At 38.5% G+C, this 24,030-nt stretch overlaps 1 protein-coding gene across 8 annotated transcripts in view; it reads right to left on the bottom strand.

The window, feature by feature from the left end:
• Positions 1-587: 587 nt before the first annotated feature.
• Positions 588-24,030, bottom strand: part of NRIP1 (nuclear receptor interacting protein 1) — a 79,304-nt gene continuing 55,861 nt past the window's right edge. For 7 of the 8 annotated variants that reach the window (XM_069785335.1, XM_069785336.1, XM_069785334.1 and 4 more), the window contains one exon: positions 588-9,540. In XM_069785335.1, the coding sequence (XP_069641436.1) occupies positions 5,684-9,172 (3,489 nt within the window). In that variant the 5' untranslated portion in view covers positions 9,173-9,540 and the 3' untranslated portion in view covers positions 588-5,683. Of the gene's footprint in view, positions 9,541-21,800; positions 21,855-24,030 lie in introns of those variants that run through there. The other variant, XR_011325057.1, reaches the window with a different exon arrangement.

Raw genomic sequence — 24,030 nt, 5'->3', positions numbered from 1 at the left:
ACTAGCACTAATGTTGCAATCCACCATTTGCACTAATGTCATAAGCTAACTTAAAAACTGCAAAATATGATGTGAGTGCAGTGTCAAGTCTTTGTATAGTCTTCACAGATAATTGTGTTCACTTTTCTACACATTTGCTTAAGAACTTATATTGAATACAACTAATAAGTCCTCTTCGTAATATGGACTAAAGTAGATTTTACTGGGAAAACACACCTTTCCTGCCCTGCACAGGGGACCTGAAAAATGTTTCAACATTTGTTTAAAATGATTTTCACATGAAAATTCCCATTTAGAGGTTTCTAGTTTATGGTCACTGATTTCAAGTTAATAAGCAGAAGGGTATTTGAATAAAACATAATACAGTGCTTTGTGAAGTAAAGCTGCTAATCTGATTTAGATTGTTTTATTTCCAGCTCCATGACTCTCTGTTTCCAGTCAGTAGCCTTGCTGAAAACTGTGTGTCCCTAAGTTCCTTGAGATATTTTTGTTGTCAGAAATTTGTATTAATTGTGCTGATACAAAGAGCCCACTAACACTCCAATAATAGAAAGTACACATGAAATAAAGCAGATTTAAAAACCAAAGACAATGCATTTTTCTCATTTATTCAAATCTTCTGCAGGAAGTAAACACTGAAAGATTTAAAAAAACTTCACACTGCAGTATGTACAGTTTTGTGACATCACATGAGGAAATTAATTTCTAATAAAAAAATGAGACCAGTTAGATAAATTACTGAAGACACATCACAATAAAATTGGTTGTGGTAAAATCCCAAATTCTTATGTATGGCAATGAAAATCAATATTCCTTTGTTTTACAGGGATAGAATAGTCCTGGTACTATATTTCAATTATGTAAAATGGAGTCCTGAACTTACATGACTGATTATAGTTGTACGAGTACTTCATGTTTTAAAAGTAGTTTTGCATTATTTTTTTTCCCAGACCCTTTTGATTTGAAGCACATTCTTTCACAAAGCTAAAATACCACAGCAGAAGTCATGTCCAGAAGTGGAATACTGTTGTGTTTTGAACTGACCTGACTTGTTAAGACATTTTTTTTTTTTGCCAACGCACAGATGCACAGGGTCCCCCATGCACTTTTCATGCAGCAGGTAATCACAACTTTAAATAAAAGTATTTTTCTATACATTCTTCCAGACTTGCACTGTATACATACATGCAAAAGTTTTTAAACCTATGTGATCATATTTACAGTTATACATGGAATATACATAACAAAAAAGATTAAAAGGTTTTTTTCCTTTGCATTAGAACAATACAAAATATGTATTTTTCATTAAGGAAACCACTATTTACATCACCTTTTAAAAACCAATTTCAACATATTATAGGTGTAACAAGTCAATATATTTACATTATATATAAATATATATAATATATACTTACCAGTTTACTCCTCTGTAAGATGTGGCAGAGAACAAACTGGTAATATCATGTCACTGACGTCAATGAGAGCTGTAATACTTTCACCGACATTTAACAGGGAAAATTTAAACCATTCATTTCTTTCTTTTAAAAACATTTGTAAATTAAAAATTTAAAAACATTACTAAGAGTAAATGGCTAAAAAAAGTGAAAGTTATGGCTGAATTCCCTTTTGATCTCATAATGTTTATAGACTTCTCAAATTGAGCCACCCAGTTATGCGGCATCAGCAGAGAAGCCCTCCACCAAAACACCTTTGATTCTGTGGTCATGCATTACCCCACATCATTTCCTCAAACTTTGGCAGAGGAGACACTAGAAATCTGGTTATCTCAGTCCTGTACACTTTCCTCTGGAAGGAAAAGGCATATCTGTGTGGCAATTACAAGTCAATCCCCAAATCTAGCTCACTTGAGCGCTGCACCACCACAGCAGGTGCGGCGGCATGAGCCTGTAGATGCTGCCTCGAGCAAGGCATTGGGCACTTAGCAACCCAGCTGCTCCCAGTTCCACAAGGTTCAAGTTAATTCGGGTGCAAATCCCAAGGGGTTGCAATTACAACTAAGTGTGGTATAGAGACATCTCTAACTCACTTCTTCACTGCTCCATGAGGTGGAGGCAGCTTTCCTTCAGCAGTCTTGCCCAGCTGCAACTGGGCTGTGTTCTCCCCTCCCTCCCTACTCCTTTAACCATGAGATCACAGAACAGCACCCATCAATCCTGCACCTCTTTGCCAGTATCTGACAAAGCCCTGTTTTTCTTCAAGCCTACAGTCCAAAGGCCTAGCTGAAACTTCAGCCTCCTGAGTTTGCAGAGCTATCTTGGAAGCTTCCACTCCCACAGACTGAGGACAGCCAAAATGCATATCCTAGTAGTGAACGTCTACTGAACCAAGGAGACAGGAGTCGCTGGAGAATACCAAGTGATACTCAACAGATGACCTTGGTTCGTCATTCATCTACAGGGACTGGGGGAAATCAAGGATCTTTGAGTTGCTTGGGAAAACACGGCCAGCCCTACTGGTCCTTCTGCTGGTGCAGCAAACCCAGCTCCTGCACCCCCCTTTTCTGATGGAAAAGTCCTCAAGGAAAACAATGGTGTCTCCTTTTTACTCACCCATGCTACAAGATAAAAAATTATTAAAGAGCCTTTGGTCCTCAGGTTTAAAGGCTGTAAATGTGGATGGGGTAGATTTTAAAGACCTCTCTTCCCTAGGGAGGGCTAACATCAGTGATAGTGGAGAATTTCATGTAGGAGACTGCTGCCCTCTTAGCAACTGACTGAAGAGCATTCAGTTGGCATGCCCTACTCTCTCGCAAGGGCCTCATTGTTTTGTTACATGCTGCTTGAGACTGCAGTGTCTACAAGAGGTAAGATTCTTCCATGAACAGCATGTCCTAAACTTAAATTCTTGTGTATTATAGTTTACTGACGTCTATGAGAATGGTAATACTCTTCTATTAACATCACCTAAAAAGAAAGCTAAATCATTAACTGGTCAAACTGTTAACATTTTAACTTAAATGTTTTATAAAACTTTAAAAACTAAATGTTCAAAAGTATATATTATAACAATAGACTACCATAGAATAAATACACAGGTAAGCACACTCCTAGACTCCAATATTACTTGGTGTTAGGGTTTGATTCTCCTCCCTACTTTTCATCTCAATTTTGTTTTGATGAAGTTTTTCCAACCAGATTATTTCACAGTCATTCAAGCTGCATTTTTCTGTGGAGCCCTTCAAGTAAATTATAGCCCTGTATTTACTCCAGGGACCATCTATTATTCTATATTGTATATATTTCCTAGCTATATACATGTTGTTTCAAGAAAAATAATCAATTAAGACTTTAAGAGACATTTAATGGATGGAACAAATACCATCTTTTTAATACTTCTGCTGGGTTGACTCATATAAAAAGAATTCAGTTCCACTGTCAATCCAAAATATACTTTATCTCGTTAATGATTATTCTATGAGAAATCTGAATTGTCACTGGGCCACTTACAAATGTAATATTAAAGACAAACAAAATTTTATTTTTATATTATACTTCAGACAATGACATTTAAAGTGATATTAGATTTGCGTGAAGGTTTTAAAATATAAATCTTCTTTGTACAGCCCATTAATATATTACGCTTCACCCAAATAACATAAAAATATATCTTTAAATCGCTCTGTTATTTCTCAGATAAACCAGGGGAATGTTTTATACCAGATACTGCCAAATATTTGTGTTCCCTAAAAGAAAGTATCCCCTGGGGGGCGGGGCAAAACAGAATAGTGGTGCATTTTCCACCTGGCAGCCAGAAGTCCCTTTCAGTAGGGACTGCACTGGAAAGAAGGGAAACTGATCCCAGGCAGGGGACAGAGGATGAGAGGGGGACAACAGTTTGCTCTGTCTTAGCAAGCCAGCAGTCTGGGAAAAGGATCTCTGAAACCAAACCAGAAAGGAAACGAGCAAAATGCCCCATCACTCATCTCTGCTGTGCAAACATGAGATGGACAGAAACAGCACTTTTGTCATGTATCGACTCTCAATGGCGAAAACAGTCAAAATTAACACAGCGCATAGCTTTCATTATCTGTGCAAGACAACTATTCAGCTGTTTGCTGATAGCATAGGGATTATCAGTGAAATTAGAAGCTACATAGAACATTTTTTTCAGTGCCATAAGAAGTTCAGCAAAACTTAGGGTTGCCAATAATGCATATAATTTAGAGGAACTGGATTTTGTCCTCCTCCTCCCCGCCATGAGAAATAAGGGCTCTGAACAGAGTTAACACAGATAGTGTTAACAGGAAAGCAGAACCGCATGGCTCTTCCCCAGCCAGCAATTCTTTTAAGGTGTCTCAGCTTTGACCGCAATTTTCAGTTACTCCCATCTCAGGCTGATATTGCCAGATGTTACAAATCACAGCACAGGCAGGGATTGAGGAAAAGGGCAGAGGAGGATTTCTCAGACATGTCCCACTATCCATTACAGAACATGACAAAACCACAATTTTATCCTCAGTGCAACCTGAAAAGTTATTCTGAAACCAGGTTTTCTGCAGTGAAAGGGTAGTGCATTAAACCATGCATCAACTGTTCAGAGAGTAATAAATATTGGCAGAATATGGATTCTTTTCCCTGGTTGTAGGAAGAGGCCAAAACATTTTTCATTAAAATCCTATTCCATCTCTGAGTGGAAGTCTGATGTGCTGCTTTAGCGCAGTTGGTTTTCATCTGCAGGGGAGGCAGGATGGTGCTAAACAGACAATTCTGCTCATCCACTTCACAAACTTTCCACCATTTTCCTCACCATATATATAACTAAACTTTCTTAATCGCACTACTCCAAGAGGCATTTTGGCTTTCCCCTTTTAAGCAAGGAAGCAACAGGAACGCACTGTCAAATGGGCTCATGCAGTACTTGCATGGCCTATGAAAATCTGCCTTTTGTATAAAAACCTAGAAAAAACCCTTAATTGTAACTAGTAACTCATAACTGTGGCTATAGGATTCTGAGGAAGGCATTTGTCAAGAGCAGGGCGAGGAAGAAAAATAGATTTTACACCACTATTCTGGCAGGACCACAAGCAAGATTTAAAAATAACAATAAAAATTTTGGAAGCACTAAAAAATACATTTCAGTGCATTTCAATTATTAACACTGACATAGGTTTTCCAATATGACGAACTAATACCTTGGATGGACTGCTCCATTTCTTAAAAGTTATTCTTAAAATTTCACAAAACATATTAAACATTCAAAAAAAAAAAAAAGTACACTGTCTCTATGCTCAGGCTTCCAAAAAATAAGGATTATTTTACAGGGAAGGAGGAAACGCAGCATTACCACCACCTAGGCTGTACGCTTACACTTTATGTTATACCAAAAACTTGCAGATCCAAATAAGACTCTGATCAAAGAGGACTCATAACTTAATCTGATACATACAGAAATGTCTTGTACAAATTACAACCTTTCTAGTTTCCTTGTGACAATCTACTGTAAAGCAAATTTTATCTACATGTATTTTAAATAACATCACCAGAAAAATAAAAAGTTTATCAAATGAAAACATGTTTCAATTAGACCATGCTTTTCTAAAGTCATGCTCAATTTATACAGTAGTCAAGTTCGTACGCATTTTTATTTTTTCTTTTTTTTTTTTTTTTTTTTTTAAACAAAGATTCAAACCCACTGATTGTAAACTCATTGAGGAGGCTATAGTTTATTCTGGCTCTTTTTTGATTGTTAGCACTTTTTCCAGAAGTCCATGCACTTCTCCATTCACACCATGTTGATGAGAGGCCTTACTCCCCATATGGCTGTTATAAGGACTTCTTAAGTTACTAAAAGGAGTTTTAAGCTCTGCATCGGATGTCAACTCCTCTTTGATTGTAACATGAGTTGAACTATCAGTAAATGAAGGTTCATTCCAAATTTCTTTGTCATGTGCTTCTTGGCTACTAACAGAGTTGCCGCCTTTCTGTAACATGTAGTACAATATGGGATTGGTTTTGGTCAGTCTCGGAGAGTCTTTTTCATAATCATTCTTGTCCATACCTGTGATTACCCATCTGATGGGCCCTTTTTCACTGGGCATGGGACACATGCTAAACTGGTCAGACTCAAGTCTAGATACTGTACTCCCCAAATGTTCAGGGAAGGGGGACCTGGCAGGACTTTTTACCGCTACAGGATACTGAAATGTTCTATGATCTACACAACTGTTCTGTTGCACAGGGCTTCCCATTAACGCATTTACTGAAGAAATGCTGAATTCAGGTTTATTAATTGTTGCACTGGTTTTGTTTCCTTTTTTCTTGCCCTCCGTTAGTATGTTATTCCTATGTTGTGACAGATCTCTCTCACAGTTTTCTGAGAGAAGCAGCTGTTTCAACACATTAAAGCCTTTACTATCTCTAGACCAACTCCTATTTTCGCTTTCATTATTTGAACCATGACTTACAGCATATTTAAAATCAGCATCACTTCTGCTGAATTTCAGTTCTTGCTGGTTAAGCAAAGGCCCGTACAGTGCCTCAGTAGGAGAAGCATGATTGTTTGCAGCATCAGACACATTACTTTTCATCTTTTTTAATGGACTTTCCAAAGGCTCAGCATGAAGCTTCCTCTTCTTTGGTACTGTGCAAAGACTCTTTGATTCAAGGTGTGTCAGCTCACTGTTTCGGTGACTTCTGTCCAGCTCATCTGCAGGGTAACTGTCTTGATTCTGTCTCAGCAACCTACTTAGCAGGCCATTTTTGGAAAAAGAGAAATCTTGAGGTGAAAGAGGCTCAGATTTCAACTCCTCGGATGCTGGAGAAGCAGCTGTGTTTCTCTGCAGTGAATGAACAAATCCTTGAAATTTGTTACCCTTGCACTCTCTTACTTGTTGTGCATTTGAATTATAAGGAACATTTGATTCTTCAGATGGTTCAGTTTTTATTTTCACTGTCAATATTTGCTCATTCAAAATCTTATCTGTCTGTTCTTGAGAACTTTCATCTCTTAAAAGCATCCTCTCTTTCTTTTCACTTTTACCTTTACTGGGAGTTCCCAGGAGCAGCTGAAGGACAGTGCGCCTTTCAAGAAGATTTTCTATTTCCGAACCTGGAAGTCCTTGTTCAGCGGGTGCAGGCTGACAGCTGAATATTTTGTTGTTTTCTTCATGCATACTCAATTTATTCGTAAGCAGAGGGCTGTTCAATCTATCAATCAAGCCAACAGGTTTATCTGTGTTCCCTGCTAGCAGTTGTTTGCTAGCTCTTTGTTCTTCACTTGACATGGAAGTCTGCATGCCGCACTGAGCCAGGTTCTGCAGCAGCTTGCTGGCACTGAATGCTGAGGAGTTCTGCGGACTATCGTTCCTGCTCAGCTTGGCTCCTTGAATTTCTTTGCTTTTAGAAAGGTCTATCAAATGTTTAGATGCAGGATTCACCAGTCTGTCTGTCTGGATGCTGCAAGCATATGGTGGTGAGCTACGCTTGATGGCTAACGATTGGTGTGAGAGATTTATAGGAGAGTCTGCTTTTGTAGAAGCCAGCAAAGGTGGAGTGCTTAACGGAGTCATTCGATTTGCACTGGGACTGCCAGTAACAGGAGTCCTTTTACCAGTCCGTACAGTGAATTTTGCCACATCAGCTGCACTGTGTGGTCCCTGAGGGTCATTACTCTTGTCTACCTTTTCTTCACTCTTATGCCCAAGTAACAGCTGAAGTAGTGTTACTTTCTGATGGGGATTCAGCTTAGAAGCTTTTGGAGTGTCTTTGTCTTCCTTGTTCTCCAGACAGGAAACTTTTGGATCCCAGTTATGAAGCAAGGACTGAGTCAGGTTATCCAGTGATGCAGGTGGACCTACATCTGGTTTATCTGTCCTCTGTTTAAAGGATAGGTCTATAGGAAGACAGTTAGAATGGGAGCTTTCATCATCACTGCTGTCATCTTCTGTAAAACTAGGATTGTTGTCTGAATACTCATCAATAGTTGTTGGTGTGCTGCTGTCTTCAAAAATGCTGGCTCTCTCACTCTGTTCATGCCCTTTTACATGTTTGGTGGTATTCTGGCTTTTCAGTAGATGCAAGAGCAAACTGTTGCTAGGAGAGGTTTTCAGGTTACTCCTTTCCAAAGTACTTTTGTATCCCACAGTTTTGGGAGGTGAATGCATGACTCCCACTGAACTCTGAAATGGTGCCATATTGCTTTTGCTAGATACTGTTTTGGTTGATGATCCTGTTTGACCATTGAGATGGCTTGTCGTTCCTTTTGCTAAACCAAATTGGCCAATATCTTTCTGAGCACTTTCTTGTAATCTGGCCATAGCTGCAAGTCTCTCACTTGCTATTTGATTTGCATTTTGTGCTTTTAAAGCATGTTCCCTGGAGTACTGCTGCAAGTGAGCTTCACTTGAAAGGAGTAAAGCTAGTTGGCTGCACGCTACGCTGGGCTTCGGTGAAGCAGCAGGACTAGATCGTTTCTCTACCATACTTGCAACAGCTTGTAATCTTGCAGCACAGGACAGTGGCTCGTTTATCACTTTAGGTCCGCTCTGCACTGCATGAGGTGATTCTATAAACCTCTCTTTGGGCAGGTTCTTTGTTATATCAGGCAGGCTGTTGTCCAGCTTCTGATCTTTTGCTTTGCTCTTCTTCAGTAGAGTCTTCAGGTGACTGGATGCAACACCATAGCACCTTAAATCTTTCTCCACTTGTAAAGAATCATGGCTAAGGGAATACCCTTGCTCCTTAAGGCTCTGCCTAATCTGCTGTGACAGAGCAACACTCTGCAGCCTAGAGCTGAATGACTGAAGCAAAGAGGCAAGTAATGTGCTATCCTGTTTGCCTTTAGGCACATTTTCAACCATGCCAGCTAACAAAGCTTCCTTTTTTCCATCTAAATCCACAATGGAATCAGACAATCGCCTTCTCTTTGCTGCATTCCAGTCTTCAGAAGACTGCAACAGTCTTGCTTTTTTGAGGTGCAGCATGCCAGATCCCTGATATGTATTTGTGTTAAGAACTGGACCATTACTTTGACAGCTGGGAAAGATACTTCCAGAAATCTTAAAGTTTTGATCCTCTCCACTATGCTCAGTAGACTTTTTGTCAACTGCAGTACCTGAGCCTCCTGCTGCTTGATGCATTAGTAATCCCTCTAGGTAAGTTAGAACAACAGAATCCTGGTGCATCTCAGAGCCAAGCTCTTCTCCATGAGTCATGTTCAATAAAAGTTTCCAAAAGGGCTCTGGTTCTATTCACTTCAAAGACTAGTTTTGCTGTAGCTGAATTGAGATGCAGACTTAAGAAATAACAGGTAGATGTCTATAGTGTTTTCTCACAGACTTTCAGAAACAATACAAAATGTCATATTCCAAGCAGGCTTCTTCCAGTGTATGCTGTTTGATGAGCCAGGTTTCCAATCATATCAATCTGCTGATATCAAGAATATTTATGAAAGAAGTCTAGGAGGAGCACTCAAAACATGGTTCCACAGTAATTAAGTTCCATTAAGCATTTGCCGCTTTCTTTCTCCAGGAAGCCAGCTTGTTTTTCATCTTTTTCCATGTCCACCAAGCACATAAAATTCCTAAGTGAAAAAAACAAACCAAAACAAAAAACCAAACCAAAACAAAACAACAAAAAAAAACCAAAACCAAACAAACAAAAAAAACAAAACAGAAAGAAAAGATTTAGGATAAGATCTAATTGCATACGACTTTTTTCCCTTTTTTTTTTTTTTTTTTAAACCCACATTTGCTTAGACGTATTCAGGATATATAAGCAATAACCACATTCCAGAAGAAATGAAAAATCAAATAATGGACAAAGTACATGGTAACTAATTTATAGAACTTTGTGAAAACAATTCTGAGACAGGAAATTTTAAACAAAAATTAAAGGTTAACTATCACAAGCATAGCTACTGCAAGTGTTCATCAAATTTCTCTACCCTACAGCTCAAAATAAGGAACAGCAAACATGGAAGAAAAATCTTAAATCACTCTAAATACAGTTTTAAAAAAATCATATTGGATTTTACTTCACAGTTGCATCAACCTTTCTTCTTATTATGTAAATACACAGGACATGCAGACTATCACTCTAAAAGACAATTAATAGGAAAAGGCATGCCTAAAGTTAATATTTAGGTTCATGTTGAATCAATTTTCAAATAACAGAATAGGAAGCATCATATATACCACTAAATTTTTTGTTTGGCAGGTAGACGATAATGCTAAAAGTAGAAACCAAGTTGTCACTGCTGCCCAGGACTATCTAGTAACACAAAACCTAGTATGATAGCACAACAGTGAGGAAATCTGTTGTTCTTCCAACTCTGAACTACTGTAAGTCATTAGAAGAATCATGTGATAGGAGTGGTGAAAAAGGGTGCTTATGTTCCTGATATAACATAAATCCCGACATCAAAATCCTCCCTCCACTGGAGAATTTTTGCCTTTACATTCTTTCCATGTATTAAACATACAATCGTAAAAGACCCCCAGGTCTTCCTTTAAGTCTTGTTATTTTCAAAGGGTGTAGAACATCTCTACTCAATACTTTCTTGGATGAGGCAGCACACTATAAAAAGCTGTTTTAAAAAGCGCAACAATGGCACTTATGCTAGATGCATCTCTTCAGTTTCAGTTATATTACTGGTCAATGACAGCATGAACAGTTCAGATAGTCACCACAGTTCAATACTGAGATCATTACACCACACATGCCTACTCCTTCACTCACTCAGTTCTAAACTGGCATAAATATTCAACACGAGCAAAGCTAAGTGTCTTTCCACATATCTAACTCGGCAATTCACTTTCACAGACTAAAAGCCAACTGAAAACTTGCATTTACAAGTTTAAAAAGGATGTACACAGATGAAATCCTTGCCTCCTTAAAGTGAATGAATATTTTATGATTGATTTCCCAGAGGTTATTTTTTAATTCAAAAGCTACAGGCAACTAGAAGTCAGAAAAATATCAGATCTGAAAGAAGTAAAGAATCAGACCAACAACTAAATATCCATAATGTTAACAGCCCATATATCCCCCCTGTGCAAATACTAAATACTTCCTTACTAGATCTTAAGTCATTTAGAGAAACTCTAAAAACACCTATCAAAAAAAAAAACCCTAAAAAACCAAACCAAACCACCAAAAAACCTGCAAAACCCAACCAACCAACCCCAAAAGAATTAAAATACCAGCAGTGCATTGCAGTGTAACTGTGTATACCCATGTATCTAAATATAAAATGAAAAGCTGGTATCTATTGCCAGGGTCTCAGTACTTCTCTCAGAAATACATGCCTACATTAACCAGCATTTACATAATTACCTGTAGAACACACAGTGTTTGTTCAAATATATAACCACAACTTAAATGTGGATATGTCTAACTAAAAATTACCAATCACCTTACTGTTCCTTCAAAAAACTGTGCACCTGTGGGTGGGCTTTTGCAGAGTTTCAACACAAAATAGACTAAAATCAAAAATAACAAATCCTTGGAAAAAATCAAGGTTTCCAATGAATACATCAAGTATACAGCAACTGCAACATCAATACAGCTAGACTTATTTCCTCAAATATTTGGGAATGCACTTTATCCAGAAAATAGTTTTCCAACTTCCAAAAAAACCCTGTTTATCTGCAGCCACATTTTCATATTTCAAAAGAGAATTAAGCTGACAGCATGCTGTTCTTAAAAAGGAGTCAGCAGCCCTTGATACCCTGTGTTTTGTATTTAAGAGAATAAAATGGAAAATTTTTCAACATTTCTTGCCATCTGATAAAAGCAAGCCTTGCAGGTCACCCTTCGGATAAAGTGCCAAACAAATGCACACTATTAAACCAATATTCAGTAAAACTTTACTCATTACAGCTCTGGGTAATTAAAAAAAAGACAATGCATTTATGCAAATCCCTCCAGTACTCAAAAACCCTGTTGCAGGACATGACACTTGTAGCCAGTACAGTGTATATACAATAACTACTCTAAGAAGCATTTTACCACCTTTTTTTTTTTTTTTAAAAAATTACTCAGTGCTAAGGAAATATCAATAATTTTACAAAAATCGAGTTGATGCGAAGGAATCTTCATTAAAAAGAATGAAATCTGAAAAGCACTTAACACAAGGAATGGGACATCAGCGATCCTTCTGAAGAGCCTGTTCTGATCTAGCGCTGCAACAGGTATCACAGCATTATAAAACCTTACATGACCTAATGTACAATACACAAATGTGATGAAGTCATCTGTCAAGAACTGAAATCACATTTTTTAAAAAAGTCTCCAAACCTACACCTTATTTGTAACGGTAAACCAGGTAGTAAATTTTAGGGTTTGAAGGCAATAACTAAGCATTTCCAGTGAGTTTTGAACTGAGTACACTTTTCTTTCACTGTCTGAAGTGTGGTCATGTGGAAACCAAACCAGCTTTGGGAATTAATGTTTATCTGGACGCTAAGGCAACCATTCAGCAACCTTTTAAAACCATATAGACTGTACCAAAGAATTTCCCTGGATCCACTGAAATGTTAAGTTTTCTCACTATTAAATATTATTCCAGAAATTACCAGAACCGAGGAAAGAAAAAAAAGAACATAAAGAAGTAAGGCAGAACGAAGAGAAAGGAGAAGCCATGCAGCAATAGATCTTTTATTTCCCAGTAAAGGCTGAAGTAAACTTATTGCAATTAGCCTCTAACATCAATCTCTAATATCTATGAATCTCTAGCCCTACAAATTATATTTAACTATAGTGACAAAATAAATCGGTAAAGCTGATGTGCTTTCTTGACCACATAACTACTGTATATGCACTCCTTTTTGTTGCTTCAACTATCTTTGCCTAGACTTCTGTATCCTAACAAATAAATAAACCACTTGTTTTGCAAAGACTATTCTCAGAACCTCCAAGAGCACACGCTGATCACAGCTCATTAAGCCATGTTTACCTAGACAGAACTAAAGCAGCAGCAGGATTCGCAGCACAAATGCTGTAACGTGGGGAGACACTCCCCAAGTGGAGCATACCATGGGAAATCAGCCCTACACCCTTTTAAAATGTGCCTAGGGAGAAACTGTGGGCAGAACAGGGAAGATAAGAGAATATTAAAATGTACACTGAACTGTGTACATCCAGAATATTAATTCTAATTTTGCAGTTGTCAGAGTTTTCCTTTGTTGCAAACTACAGATACACTTAGCCATCACAAAGACTTTAAAAGAATGGTAATAATAAACTTTAAGAGCCTTTGCTTACCATGAAATATTACTGCTGCAAAAGCTAATGAAATTGGAGAACACATCTTCTAATAGGTTAAACCACCACAACATCTGAGCCAATAGCTTTTTACTCCTGAATATTTAAAGAATTCTTTGAATTAACCAACGCCTCAACTGTAAAACCTAATTGGAGACTCTAAACAAACAGCAGCCTCCTAGTTAACCCAACAGATATTCAACTGCTGCCATTTAAGAAATTAAGAACAGTTCACAATTTAAACTAGCAAAATGACATCCAAAAGACATTTTTCCAATATCCCAGACTAGTACTTCTAGTTAAATCCCTTTGCTTAATGGAACAGAGAGCCTCAGTAAATTAACAACACTAGACCAGTGTTATTTGAGTAGGAGGGCTACACAATCTAATGGAGGTAACTCATAAAACTTGATATTCTGTGTCTTCTTCTGTAGTCTTAATCCAAGATCTTATGAAAAAAATCTTACAGAAACTATTAAGGTATTCATTTAGGAAACCAGCAATGGCTAGCAGATCGCCCACATAAACACTTACTAAAAAGAGAGATTATCCAAACTCATGCGCATTGTCAGAATGATTAATAGAGGTTGAGATGTGTATTATGTATACACAGATAAAACATTTTTATTAACTGCATTCAGAGTTCTCTAATGACTATTAAATTCCTGTAGTAGTTTTATGTTCCATTTTTAAGTTGAGATGAGTCAAAACATGAATTTGTAGAGCTGAAATCAAACTGGTCGGTGAAATTAATATCTTTAGTTATTTAATAAATTCAGTGTTCTAATGGTTAGAAACTACTGGAAGAGCCAGAAAGAGTCACTCACGAGCTCACTGACTTCCCGTTCTCATATTCCCAAGTGTAAAGGCTACAGCCCACCACATCAACCAATGGCTCAGACAGCCATTTTAATTATTACAGATTTGAGGAATGCAGTACAGCGATTACAGTGGCAGCTTGGGATCCAGGGGTCCAGTTACTGGGCTGCAGACAGACTATCTGACATCCCTTTTTACTTTTCTGTACTCTGTTTTCCCAGATGGAGTAATAATAGATGCAAACTTCAGAAAGATAATTGAGGATAAGTATATTAAAGGCTGTGTTGCTCAACAGCTCCAGGAATAGCACTAAGTACCTAAAACATAGGATTTTAAGTGATTCCCCATCCTTATAACTGCCTGCAGTGAAATGCTGAAGAGCACAATGAAATCAAGGTCTCCAGAAAAATTCCTAGATGCACTAGAAATTGCAGCAGCATCTTGCAGTGAACTAAACATGAGCAGGGAAAATGAGACTAGCTGTCCCAGAATTATTTTTTTATTAACCTCAATTTGTACTTCTTTTGATTTTAGCAGTCAGGCAGGATGTATTCTGAGTGGTGGTATACAAGCACTTGACTCTTTTTGCTGAAGTTATATAAGCAGTGAAACAGGCCTGATTCAACAACCCACTGTACCAAATCCACAGAGCTGCACAAATGTGCAGGTACTTCAATGGCACTTAAGCACGTGCTTTGAGAGAATCAAGTATTTAAGTGTTTTGCTAAATCCCCGCTTTATGTCAGAAATCTATTGAGATGAATGAAGCAGCTGAGACCTCTTCACAGTTTTGATTCAGGCTGTCAAGACATTTTGAAGGTTCCCTTTGCAAATGTAATTTAGAAAAAGACCAAAAAAAAGGCAAAAGTGAGCAGGTGGTGGAGCAAAATTCAGCAGTAAATGGGTGAATTCTTCCATGGTTGCACTCGAAAGAACTTGGGAATCAACAAGCCTTTTTTTACAATAAATAAATTAAAAAAAAAGAAAAAAAACAAAAAAACACCCAAAAAACCACAGGCTCGTCTCTTACAATTGTAGGATATCACTTTGAGAAAGCAAAAATAGGCTTCTTCCCAGGAGCTTAGCATGTTATTCACTCCTTCGTTAGGCCTACTGACTGACTCCAAAAGACATTTTAAACACGGAAAGGATAGCCTATCGCTTTTAGACAGCTCGGTCAAGAGAGGGCACACAGGGAATCATGTTGCAGCAGCAGGAGCCCCCGCTGCTGCCAGGATTTCTGGAGGGGCTCCCGAGGCCCCGACCCCGGCACAGAGCCCGCGTCCACCATCCCAGGCAGGAGTGTTCCCTCCAGGCTGGCACACACAGCGGCATCGCTCACTCTACCAAACACCCCCTTTGGATAGCGGCAGGGTTAGCGACAGCCATGGCTTCACAGCTAAATCCTGCACAAGTATACAAAATAGAAAAAGCCTTTTCCCTGTTGCTTTGTTAAGCTGCGTACTGCCAGACACAGTTCTAACCCTACTTTCTTTTCCTAGAGAAGTTTTGGCAACAAAAGGGGTGGTTTTTTCAGTATTGGGGGGTGGGCGGAAGGGGGTGAGTGGAAGGGAACAGACCCAAACCAGCCCGATCAAAACTTTCTGATGATTTTAGCAGCTTAAATGGTAGGATTTTGAAAAATACTGCAGAAAACTGTTTCCATAACAGTTGATGCAATAGCTCAGAGGTGTGCAAAATCTACCGTTTTACAAAAACACACAAACCCCAAGTAACTGAGAAGTCCTAAGTCACATAAAACGGAAGGAACACAGAACCAACAGCACAGCAGACACAAGAAACAGTTTTTCCTGTGAGAATAAGATTTGACAGACCACTGGGCTGAAATGTTAGCTAGCTGACAACTGAGTGGGGAAGAAAAAAACACAACTGTTCTGGCAGTAGAGACTAGATTTCCTTTGGCTTTTAAGAGACTGCTAAAACGTAAATGCTAGTTACCCTTGTTATTAATCGTGGCCCCAGAGGCACATAAGGAAAGGAAGGCTGTTCCTACAAATTCCCTCTGGGGTGTGGAAGAGGGGATTCAGACACCTCATCTCAGTGTCCCTCCACTCCTCAGATTTCACATGGGGTTCTCCACAGTCCAGGAATCTGTGACTCACCCAGACCATGCAATACCAGCTCACAGCAATGAGGAGCTTTGGGATGATACGTAATGTGTATCAAGGGGGAATATAATATTTCCACTGTCTGCTTAAATAAGGTGTGGAAACGTCAAGAGAGATTTTCATATTTATGCAGAGAGCCTTTCGGGAAGGCGGCAAGGCAGGCTGTGCACGTTTGCACCCATGCGAGGAGAGACGCAGCAGAGAGCCTCAAACTCGTCGGCAAAGCGTTTTCACGCCTAAGACCAAAAGCCTGAGCAGTGCTGGCTACTTCGCAGCTTTTACCCAACCCTGGGGAAGCACGCTGCAAAGAAACGCCCGTTTAGGTCCGATGCACGGCTCTCCCCTGAGAAGGGACAGTCCAAGCATGAATGACAGCAACCCAAGAGCGGTGGTGCTCGGAAAAAAATATTTGTCTGCACTGCAGACTGACGCATACAGGAGAGTGCCAAGACAGCTCAGGTGCCAGAGTAAGCCTAGCCCAGCGGCAACGGACCCCCCAGAGGTTGGCCTGCCCCGAGAAGCAGGGTATTTCAATATGGCACTGGTCTGCCACGACTCACCCAGTGCTGGCACTCAACCCATCTCAGCTACCTTTTCCAGAAAGCAGTACACAGCTTACACAAGGCTGCAGGCAGACATTTCTGCCCAAGTTACACATGACTCGTATTTTTGAAGCTTACTTCACAAACCTACCAGTAAGGAGGAGAAAAAGTTAATAAAAAAAAAAGAAAAAAAAAGAAAAAGAAACCCACCCAAACAACAACAAAGTCCCTCACGCACAACACCCCAAAACCAAGCAAACCTTCAAAAGAGCTGAAGTAAGTATAGGGGGAGGGGGAAATGGGGGACAGACACCAAGTGCAATAAAAGCTCAGTTTGTGAAAGCCTTAGTAGCAGCTCTCAAAAGTTTATGAGTACACTCAAGCACTGTACACAGCTTAATCCAAATCTGGCACGCACGTCAAAACCTCCTGCTAAGAAGTTCTGCTAAGTTCAGAGATGAATCACACGTGTGGCCGTTTTTCATGCGTTTGGCGCTCTTCAAACAATAGCTAATGTCACCCTACCTTAAATTAGTATTTCTTATTCTAACAAGTAAAAGAATTAATCACTCTTAGATGTGGAAAAAACCCACCCTGTTCATATAACTTATGATTTACCCCTGTAACTGAGTGGTTCACAGAAATTTCAGTCAATTCCTTAGCACAGATCCATGCACATATATTCGTTCTTACAAATACTAGAGGAACATTTCTATTTTGTTCTGTAATGGTACTGTAAAGGGCTTCTTTGAGTTAATTTCTTGATCAGGATCTGCTAACACTCAGACATGAACTTGTAAACACACTCTTTACTAGTTGTAGTATGAAGAGGAACAGACATTCAACCTACAAATGCCACCTGTGAAGGAACTGAGTATTTGACATCTAAAACTGCCCCATGAGTCACTGCTCAATGATCTTCTGCTACTGAAAACAAAAAGGGCAGAAACTAAATGATAAGGCAGAAAAGTTACACACCACTCTATACCCAATAAGGACAGAATGTATCACTAAGTCTCAACTAAGTTGGGTAGTGCATTGATCAAAGCTCAGAAGTACAGTGAGCAGAAAAGGCTTTTGGTTAACTGAGTTCTCTTATTCAAGAGACCAAAAGCAAACAGGCATAAAAACATATACCAAGATCCATTTTCAGGATAGAGGGGAGGATAACATACTGGTAGGTACAACAGAATGGACAGAGGATGCATCCTTCTAATCTTTGTAAACCACTTGCCTATAAATAAGCAATTAAAAGGAAACTAACAACCAGATTCCCTCCAACACTTATATATTCAACACCTACAAAACCAAATAACTTATTATGCATTTAACTCTACGTCAACTCCCCCAAGAATGAAACTTGATTAATATACAGTGAAGAAATCAATGTCCTCTTCTGGACAATCATGCTTTTGAGTCACGATCAATGCATGCAGATAATGTATTTCCACACAACTCTGACCTTCTGCTTGTTGGAGAGATCTAAAGATACAGGCATTTATTGACAGCACTACAATAGAATTGTGTATTTCTTGGATTTGTTTGGATAACTGTACATTAGGTGTTTTGCCATATAAGTCACTTTATGTTATTTTAACCAAGAATTGGTTTTACAGAGGCCAAACTACAACAAAGCACTAAAAAGTAATGTACAGCTTTTATTGACAGTAATAGTTGTGTTCCACTTGGGACCAAGCATCTCATGGTTAGTTATGAACAACAGCCACTTTCTAGACTTTTCAACACAATAGGTTTCAGCTAACTGAACACAAATACACCGTAATTCCATAGCAAGGTGAAGTATAGGATCACAGTTGCATAGTGTTCAATTATATGTAAAATCCCATAAATCCTTGTTAGAGACTCAGATGATTTGGTTTTTTTTAAAGTGAGTGTAAGGACAATATAGTTTCTATTGTAATGGGAGATTTCAGTTTCTTGTAGATGATGTTTCTAAAGGCTATGGACACAGAAAAGGCTCATATAATTTCAGTTAAGTGGGAAAGGAAAAATCTGCATTAGCAAGAAGGTCTCTACTAGTTCAATTACCATTAAAAATTGATTTTTTTTCTCTCCAAAGCAGCAATAAAACCAAGTGGAATTAAAGATACAATGTAAGAACCAACTTTAGTGAAACCTGGGGAGAAGAGGCTAACAACATCCTGTAAAGAATGTCACAGACAGTCCTCATTTTACCACTATGCCAGAGTTAATCTGAGGACATTCCTAACATAAATCCCCAAGTAAAATACTAAAAGCCTTAAGTCATATAAATGTATATGGAGATGATCAGTTAGTTAATAATACCCTCAAACATTTGGAATTGGGCTGCAACTCAACCTTAGCCATGAGTCAAATCATTACAATTAAAATACTGACCTAGCTCAAAACCGATGAAAACTGTATTCAGTGCCACAAAGGCATGGCAGGAACAGCAGATGGCTGACAACGGGAAGTGTTTAACTACCCCTCAATGTAAGGGGCATACCCTTTGAAGTAATTTCTCAAATTTTATGTTGATAAAAACGACAAGCATTTTAAGAAGAAAGATAATATGCCATCACAAAGTTGTGGAAAACAGCTCTTACTAATACGTGTTATATCCGCCTTTCATGAGTGCTGCATGAAGGAAAAAATTGCCAAATAGCAGGAAAAGACTATTTATTATTACTGCTTGTTTCATTAATGTCAAGAAGGTTGAAACAGGTGCTAATACCCATTTAAAAACTGTATAAAACAAAACAACACAGATGTGTGATTTCTGAAGAAGGTGTGTGATTTTCTACATATAACAATATTACGCCCAAAATATAAGGCCTATTAAAAATACCTCTATTACTCCATACTTGCACATAAGTATTAGCTAATTTGGGACCATCTTTCACAGCGCCTGTCAAACCAGCAATCTCACTAATATTTTATAAATCCATATGCCCAAAGTGTCAGTTACACAGACCAACTTCACTGCTATGTTAGCATATGTCTAAAATTAAGCCTGTGGTTGAAGAGCCCTGCTGAACACATGCAGCACCAGTGCATCAGAGCCTAACTGGCTGCTAGTGAGCTCCATCTCAATCTCTAGAAAAAAAGGCCACCTCGGTCGCCATGAAGAACACCACTAGTAATAAATAAACTAGTTCAGAAGCTGCACATTAAAATGTATACAAAAACATGGTTCCACAAGAATTTTTGTCTGACCTAACTGTGAAGCTGCTGCCAAAATGCATAGCCTTGCCTCAGACTACGGATCTGCAGCCGCTTGCGCCTGCCACCTTCCTGGCATTGACACAAGCACTCCTACAGAAAGCTCCTACGAGGCAAGTCAAGCTAAGGACCTCATCGCTGTCAAGAAGAAACCCCAAAGATACTGCTGAGTGGTTGTTTCACAGTTCTCCACGTGGGAATGCATGCCTATGGAGTGGCATGGGGAAGGACAAAGAGCAGGGACCACTCCTTTTCAGTGCCGAACTGCACTTACGCCAAATGAAAGCATTGCCACCAGTCAGATTCTCCAAGAGGAAACCCCACCTCCAGGCAGAATGTCTGTGCTGAATTTAGAAGAGTTCATCTGTGAGATAAAGATGCCTTTTTTAAGAAGCATCTCCTAGACAGAATTAAAAACAAACAAACAAATAAATGTCAATGTACTCAAGCCCTCTGAAATCTGAAAAGATGACTGGAAATAGATTAATTCAAATATTTTAATTTTTTATATTTTACTGAGGCATCCTGTGAAACTGGAGTATAAATCCTATTAAACTGAACTTAGTTTGTCCATCCCTAAAATAGATTTGACATACAAACACAAGGTCAAGGTCACAGATCAGCAAGAAAGATTACAAAGAGGACTGATGTAAGAGCTGGCATTTGATCAAAGCTCCTGGATATTTCTTTATTTTTTTTTAGTACACTTACCAGAAATACCACTACACTACATTTTCTTCACATTGGCACACTACATGTTTTAAGTATTCCCTACCTTTAAAAGAGCAGCTGCTCGGTACTTATGTATTTTGACAAGAGATGTTAGGCAGTGTATCAAGTAAACTAAGGAAGAACTCTTATGCTAAAAGAAAAAAAAAGTGGAAGACACTTTTTGCCATCCTCTTCACTCTCTTCAGCTATGTGCTGATACATATTGAATCACAAATGGAAACGGAGAACCCACTCACAAATATAGGACATGACACTAAGACCACTGCTAAAGAATCAGGACCTCAGTTTATAACTTCATGCAGTCCAAGTTACTTATCTTAATATAGCAATTGTGTATTTGGATGTGCACTTCCAAGCACAACACTCACTCATCTATCCTAATTATCTGTGTGCACAGCATATATTTCTCAATTAAAGATAAAAAAATAAAAAAAGAACTCTTAACACAAGGTCTGTGCAGAACACAATCAAACTAACCTCTTCTGTAATCAGGACATTTACCTCCTGGAAAGCTTCTTTAATGCTGAACGCTGAGTAAGTGATTAAACACAGTAGCAACAGTTGAAAGACTCATTAAAACTCAGCTGCTGACAATAGTTAGCAATGAAAGACATTTACTGATCTATCCATCCATCCACCCACCGATACATTCTCAAGGCTTTAAACACATCATGAAGAATATTTAGCTTACTGGTCACATCCACCAGACGTACCTTCTGACGCTTAAACAAGAGGAAGAAAAGGTGTCTTGGGTGACACAATGCCATATGACATTCAAAGGTGTACCGCTGCCACAAAGTTCAGATGCTCACTGTAACAAGTAGTAATTTAAAGAATAGTGTGGCTTGGTACTCTTACTTCTGAACCCCCACTTTCAACACCAGCATAGCTCTGATGTTAGTCTAGACATGACTGGGAGCAGTTTATATTTAGACAGAGAGGTACATCTATAAATAAGACCGTTCGTGTTGGTATTAAAGCTTTTATTGGAATCCATTTGGGGTGACCCATGTAACTCACTTGTATGTGGGCATTTCAGACATTGCCAGTAAAACCTTCATGCCATCACACACCCTCCTGCATCTTGTTTCAGCTATGCTTCAACATCTGTTTACTGATTTTTCTCCATTTAATTTTTGTATATGTATTACATTTGCAGCACTCTACCTGTGTGATTGGGTTGGCTCAGCTACTAACGAAGAGGCCTTAAATGAAAAAGACAAAAAATAAGGTAAGATTTAAAAAGTTGTCTCCTTTTTGAAAACATCCTTCACAACAGTTAGATTGTGACACTTTTAAGCTATACTTTTGCTTGAGCTACTAGAGCCAGATACAAATCAATCCTGAAGCCTGGGATGAGAGCTTCTCAGCACAACAGTACAGGTGTTTTTAGCCCTGATAGTAATTCATCAGACCTTAAAACAGTCACTGGTTTAAGATCAAATTGAGTTAAGTTGTAGACCTCGGAGCAATACAATTCTTTCTTCCTTAGTCCCTTCTTTTCTAAACCCTTTCAACAAAACAGGAGAAAAGAGGAGGTTTGTTGGGGGGGAGGGGGTTGTGGTTTGGTTTTTTTTTTTTCCAAGTGGAATTTCTATCCTTCCTACTTTGTGAAAGGCTGATAAAGCTTCTCACTGCATTGAAGCGTTAGGAAGGAAAAAAAAAATATCAGGCAATGATTATGATTCAAGATTATAAAAACCCAGATGTTTATTCAACATCTGCAAAACAGCAACTTATTCTGAGAACCAAACACACATGAAAATGTGTATATAAGATATTTTACAACCAAAAAATTCTAGGAAACACATTAGTTTATTAGCATAGCTATTCAACACGTCAAAATCTAAAGCAAGTATATTTGGAGTCATATAGCTTATTTAAGTTTACTAACGCATGAAAATTCGAATGCACGAAAAAGCTTTTACTTTAATTGAGCTATGTTACAGGGAGTAACTTCATTCGGTATCACGTTAGGTCTTCTCTCATGCTTAACACTATAGAAAACTTTCTTTAATCATCATAAGCAAACCTTTAATAAAACAAGTCAGCAGCAGTTGGGTTTTTTTGTTTGGTTGGGTTGTGGGTTTTTTTCCTGTTAAATACAAGTTCGCACTCCTTACACACGTAACCAGCAGGAGCAAGGGGTTTCTGCTAGTTCTGAATTTTGGATCAAATCCCCCATTTTTCAAGCATCAGATATATGGCAGGCTGCTATCAGTGGCCAGTGGCAGTTTTGGTCTCCTTCCTACTGTGACACCACAGAGAAAATGTCTGAAACCCAATTCTATTCCATTCCTCTTTGGAGAGCTTGAATAGGCAGAGCCAAAGCTTTCTGCACAGAGACCCTAATGTAAACCGTTTCATTTAAAAGGGGGTAATGACAAACTGCAATAAATGACTAGCCAATATAGCAAAAAAAATTAATATGACAGCTAGCACAAAGAAGAGAGTACTTCTGGCAAATTTAGTAGTCAAACAGTCCACAACAATGGGTTATCTTGAAGCAATGGATGGCTGCCAATGCCCAATTCTGTAAACGTATAATTGTTTTCTGTGGTTATATTTACACATGTGAGATGTCAAATAAAGTTTTTAAAAATGTTAAAATATATTGATGAATAGCTTAATAGTAAGTCCTTAAATTTTGTACTTTCTTTTTAGTTATTTTTCTTAACAGAAGTAGATCGATGGATTTTAATAGGACAACAAAATAATGGCAAGATTATGCACACATGCAGATTTGTGGATGATTGTGAGAGAGGCATCTAACTGATGCAACACAGATTAAGGTTGCAGAATTAGGCACATGATAGATGGACATCTACCATACTGAAAAACAGTAATACATCACCAGTTTAAGCATCATGATTATTAAGAGCAAACTGGTTCACATTCAAAATTGGAATATTCTTCTATTATTCAGGACACAGCACAGGATTTCCTGTTCCAAAGAAGATGTGCAAGATAAGGTATTCCAGCTTTCCCATTCCTCCAGTTCAACATGCACCAGCCATAGCAGGTGATCTGGTTTCCCACATGCTGGAAGTCTGATACAGATTCATCATCTAACAAAATTGGCTGGTGGTAACAATGAAAGGCAGTGGGCGGTAGGTGGTGAATGTCCCTCTGTAAACCTTGTCTCAGCTTTGGGGGGAGGGGGAAACCCACAGAAATATCTCAAAGTTGTAATTACAGTTTTAATCTGTTCACTTAATGTCTACTGATAAAGTAGAGAGAGAGAGGGAAATTGTCATAAAACAAAGACCTAAAAGTCATGCATCTAAAAAATCAACATGTGAAACTCCACCAAAGTAGCTTAAACTATGTATCATGTAGTATAAAGTAATTATTTAATAGTTATTATCCCTAACCACAACT

This window comes from Haliaeetus albicilla, chromosome 6 (assembly GCF_947461875.1).
Source record: "Haliaeetus albicilla chromosome 6, bHalAlb1.1, whole genome shotgun sequence".
Classification (NCBI taxonomy): Eukaryota; Metazoa; Chordata; class Aves; order Accipitriformes; family Accipitridae; genus Haliaeetus; species Haliaeetus albicilla.
Note: the sequence above shows the minus strand (reverse complement) of the source record. Positions and strands in the feature narration are given on the sequence as shown.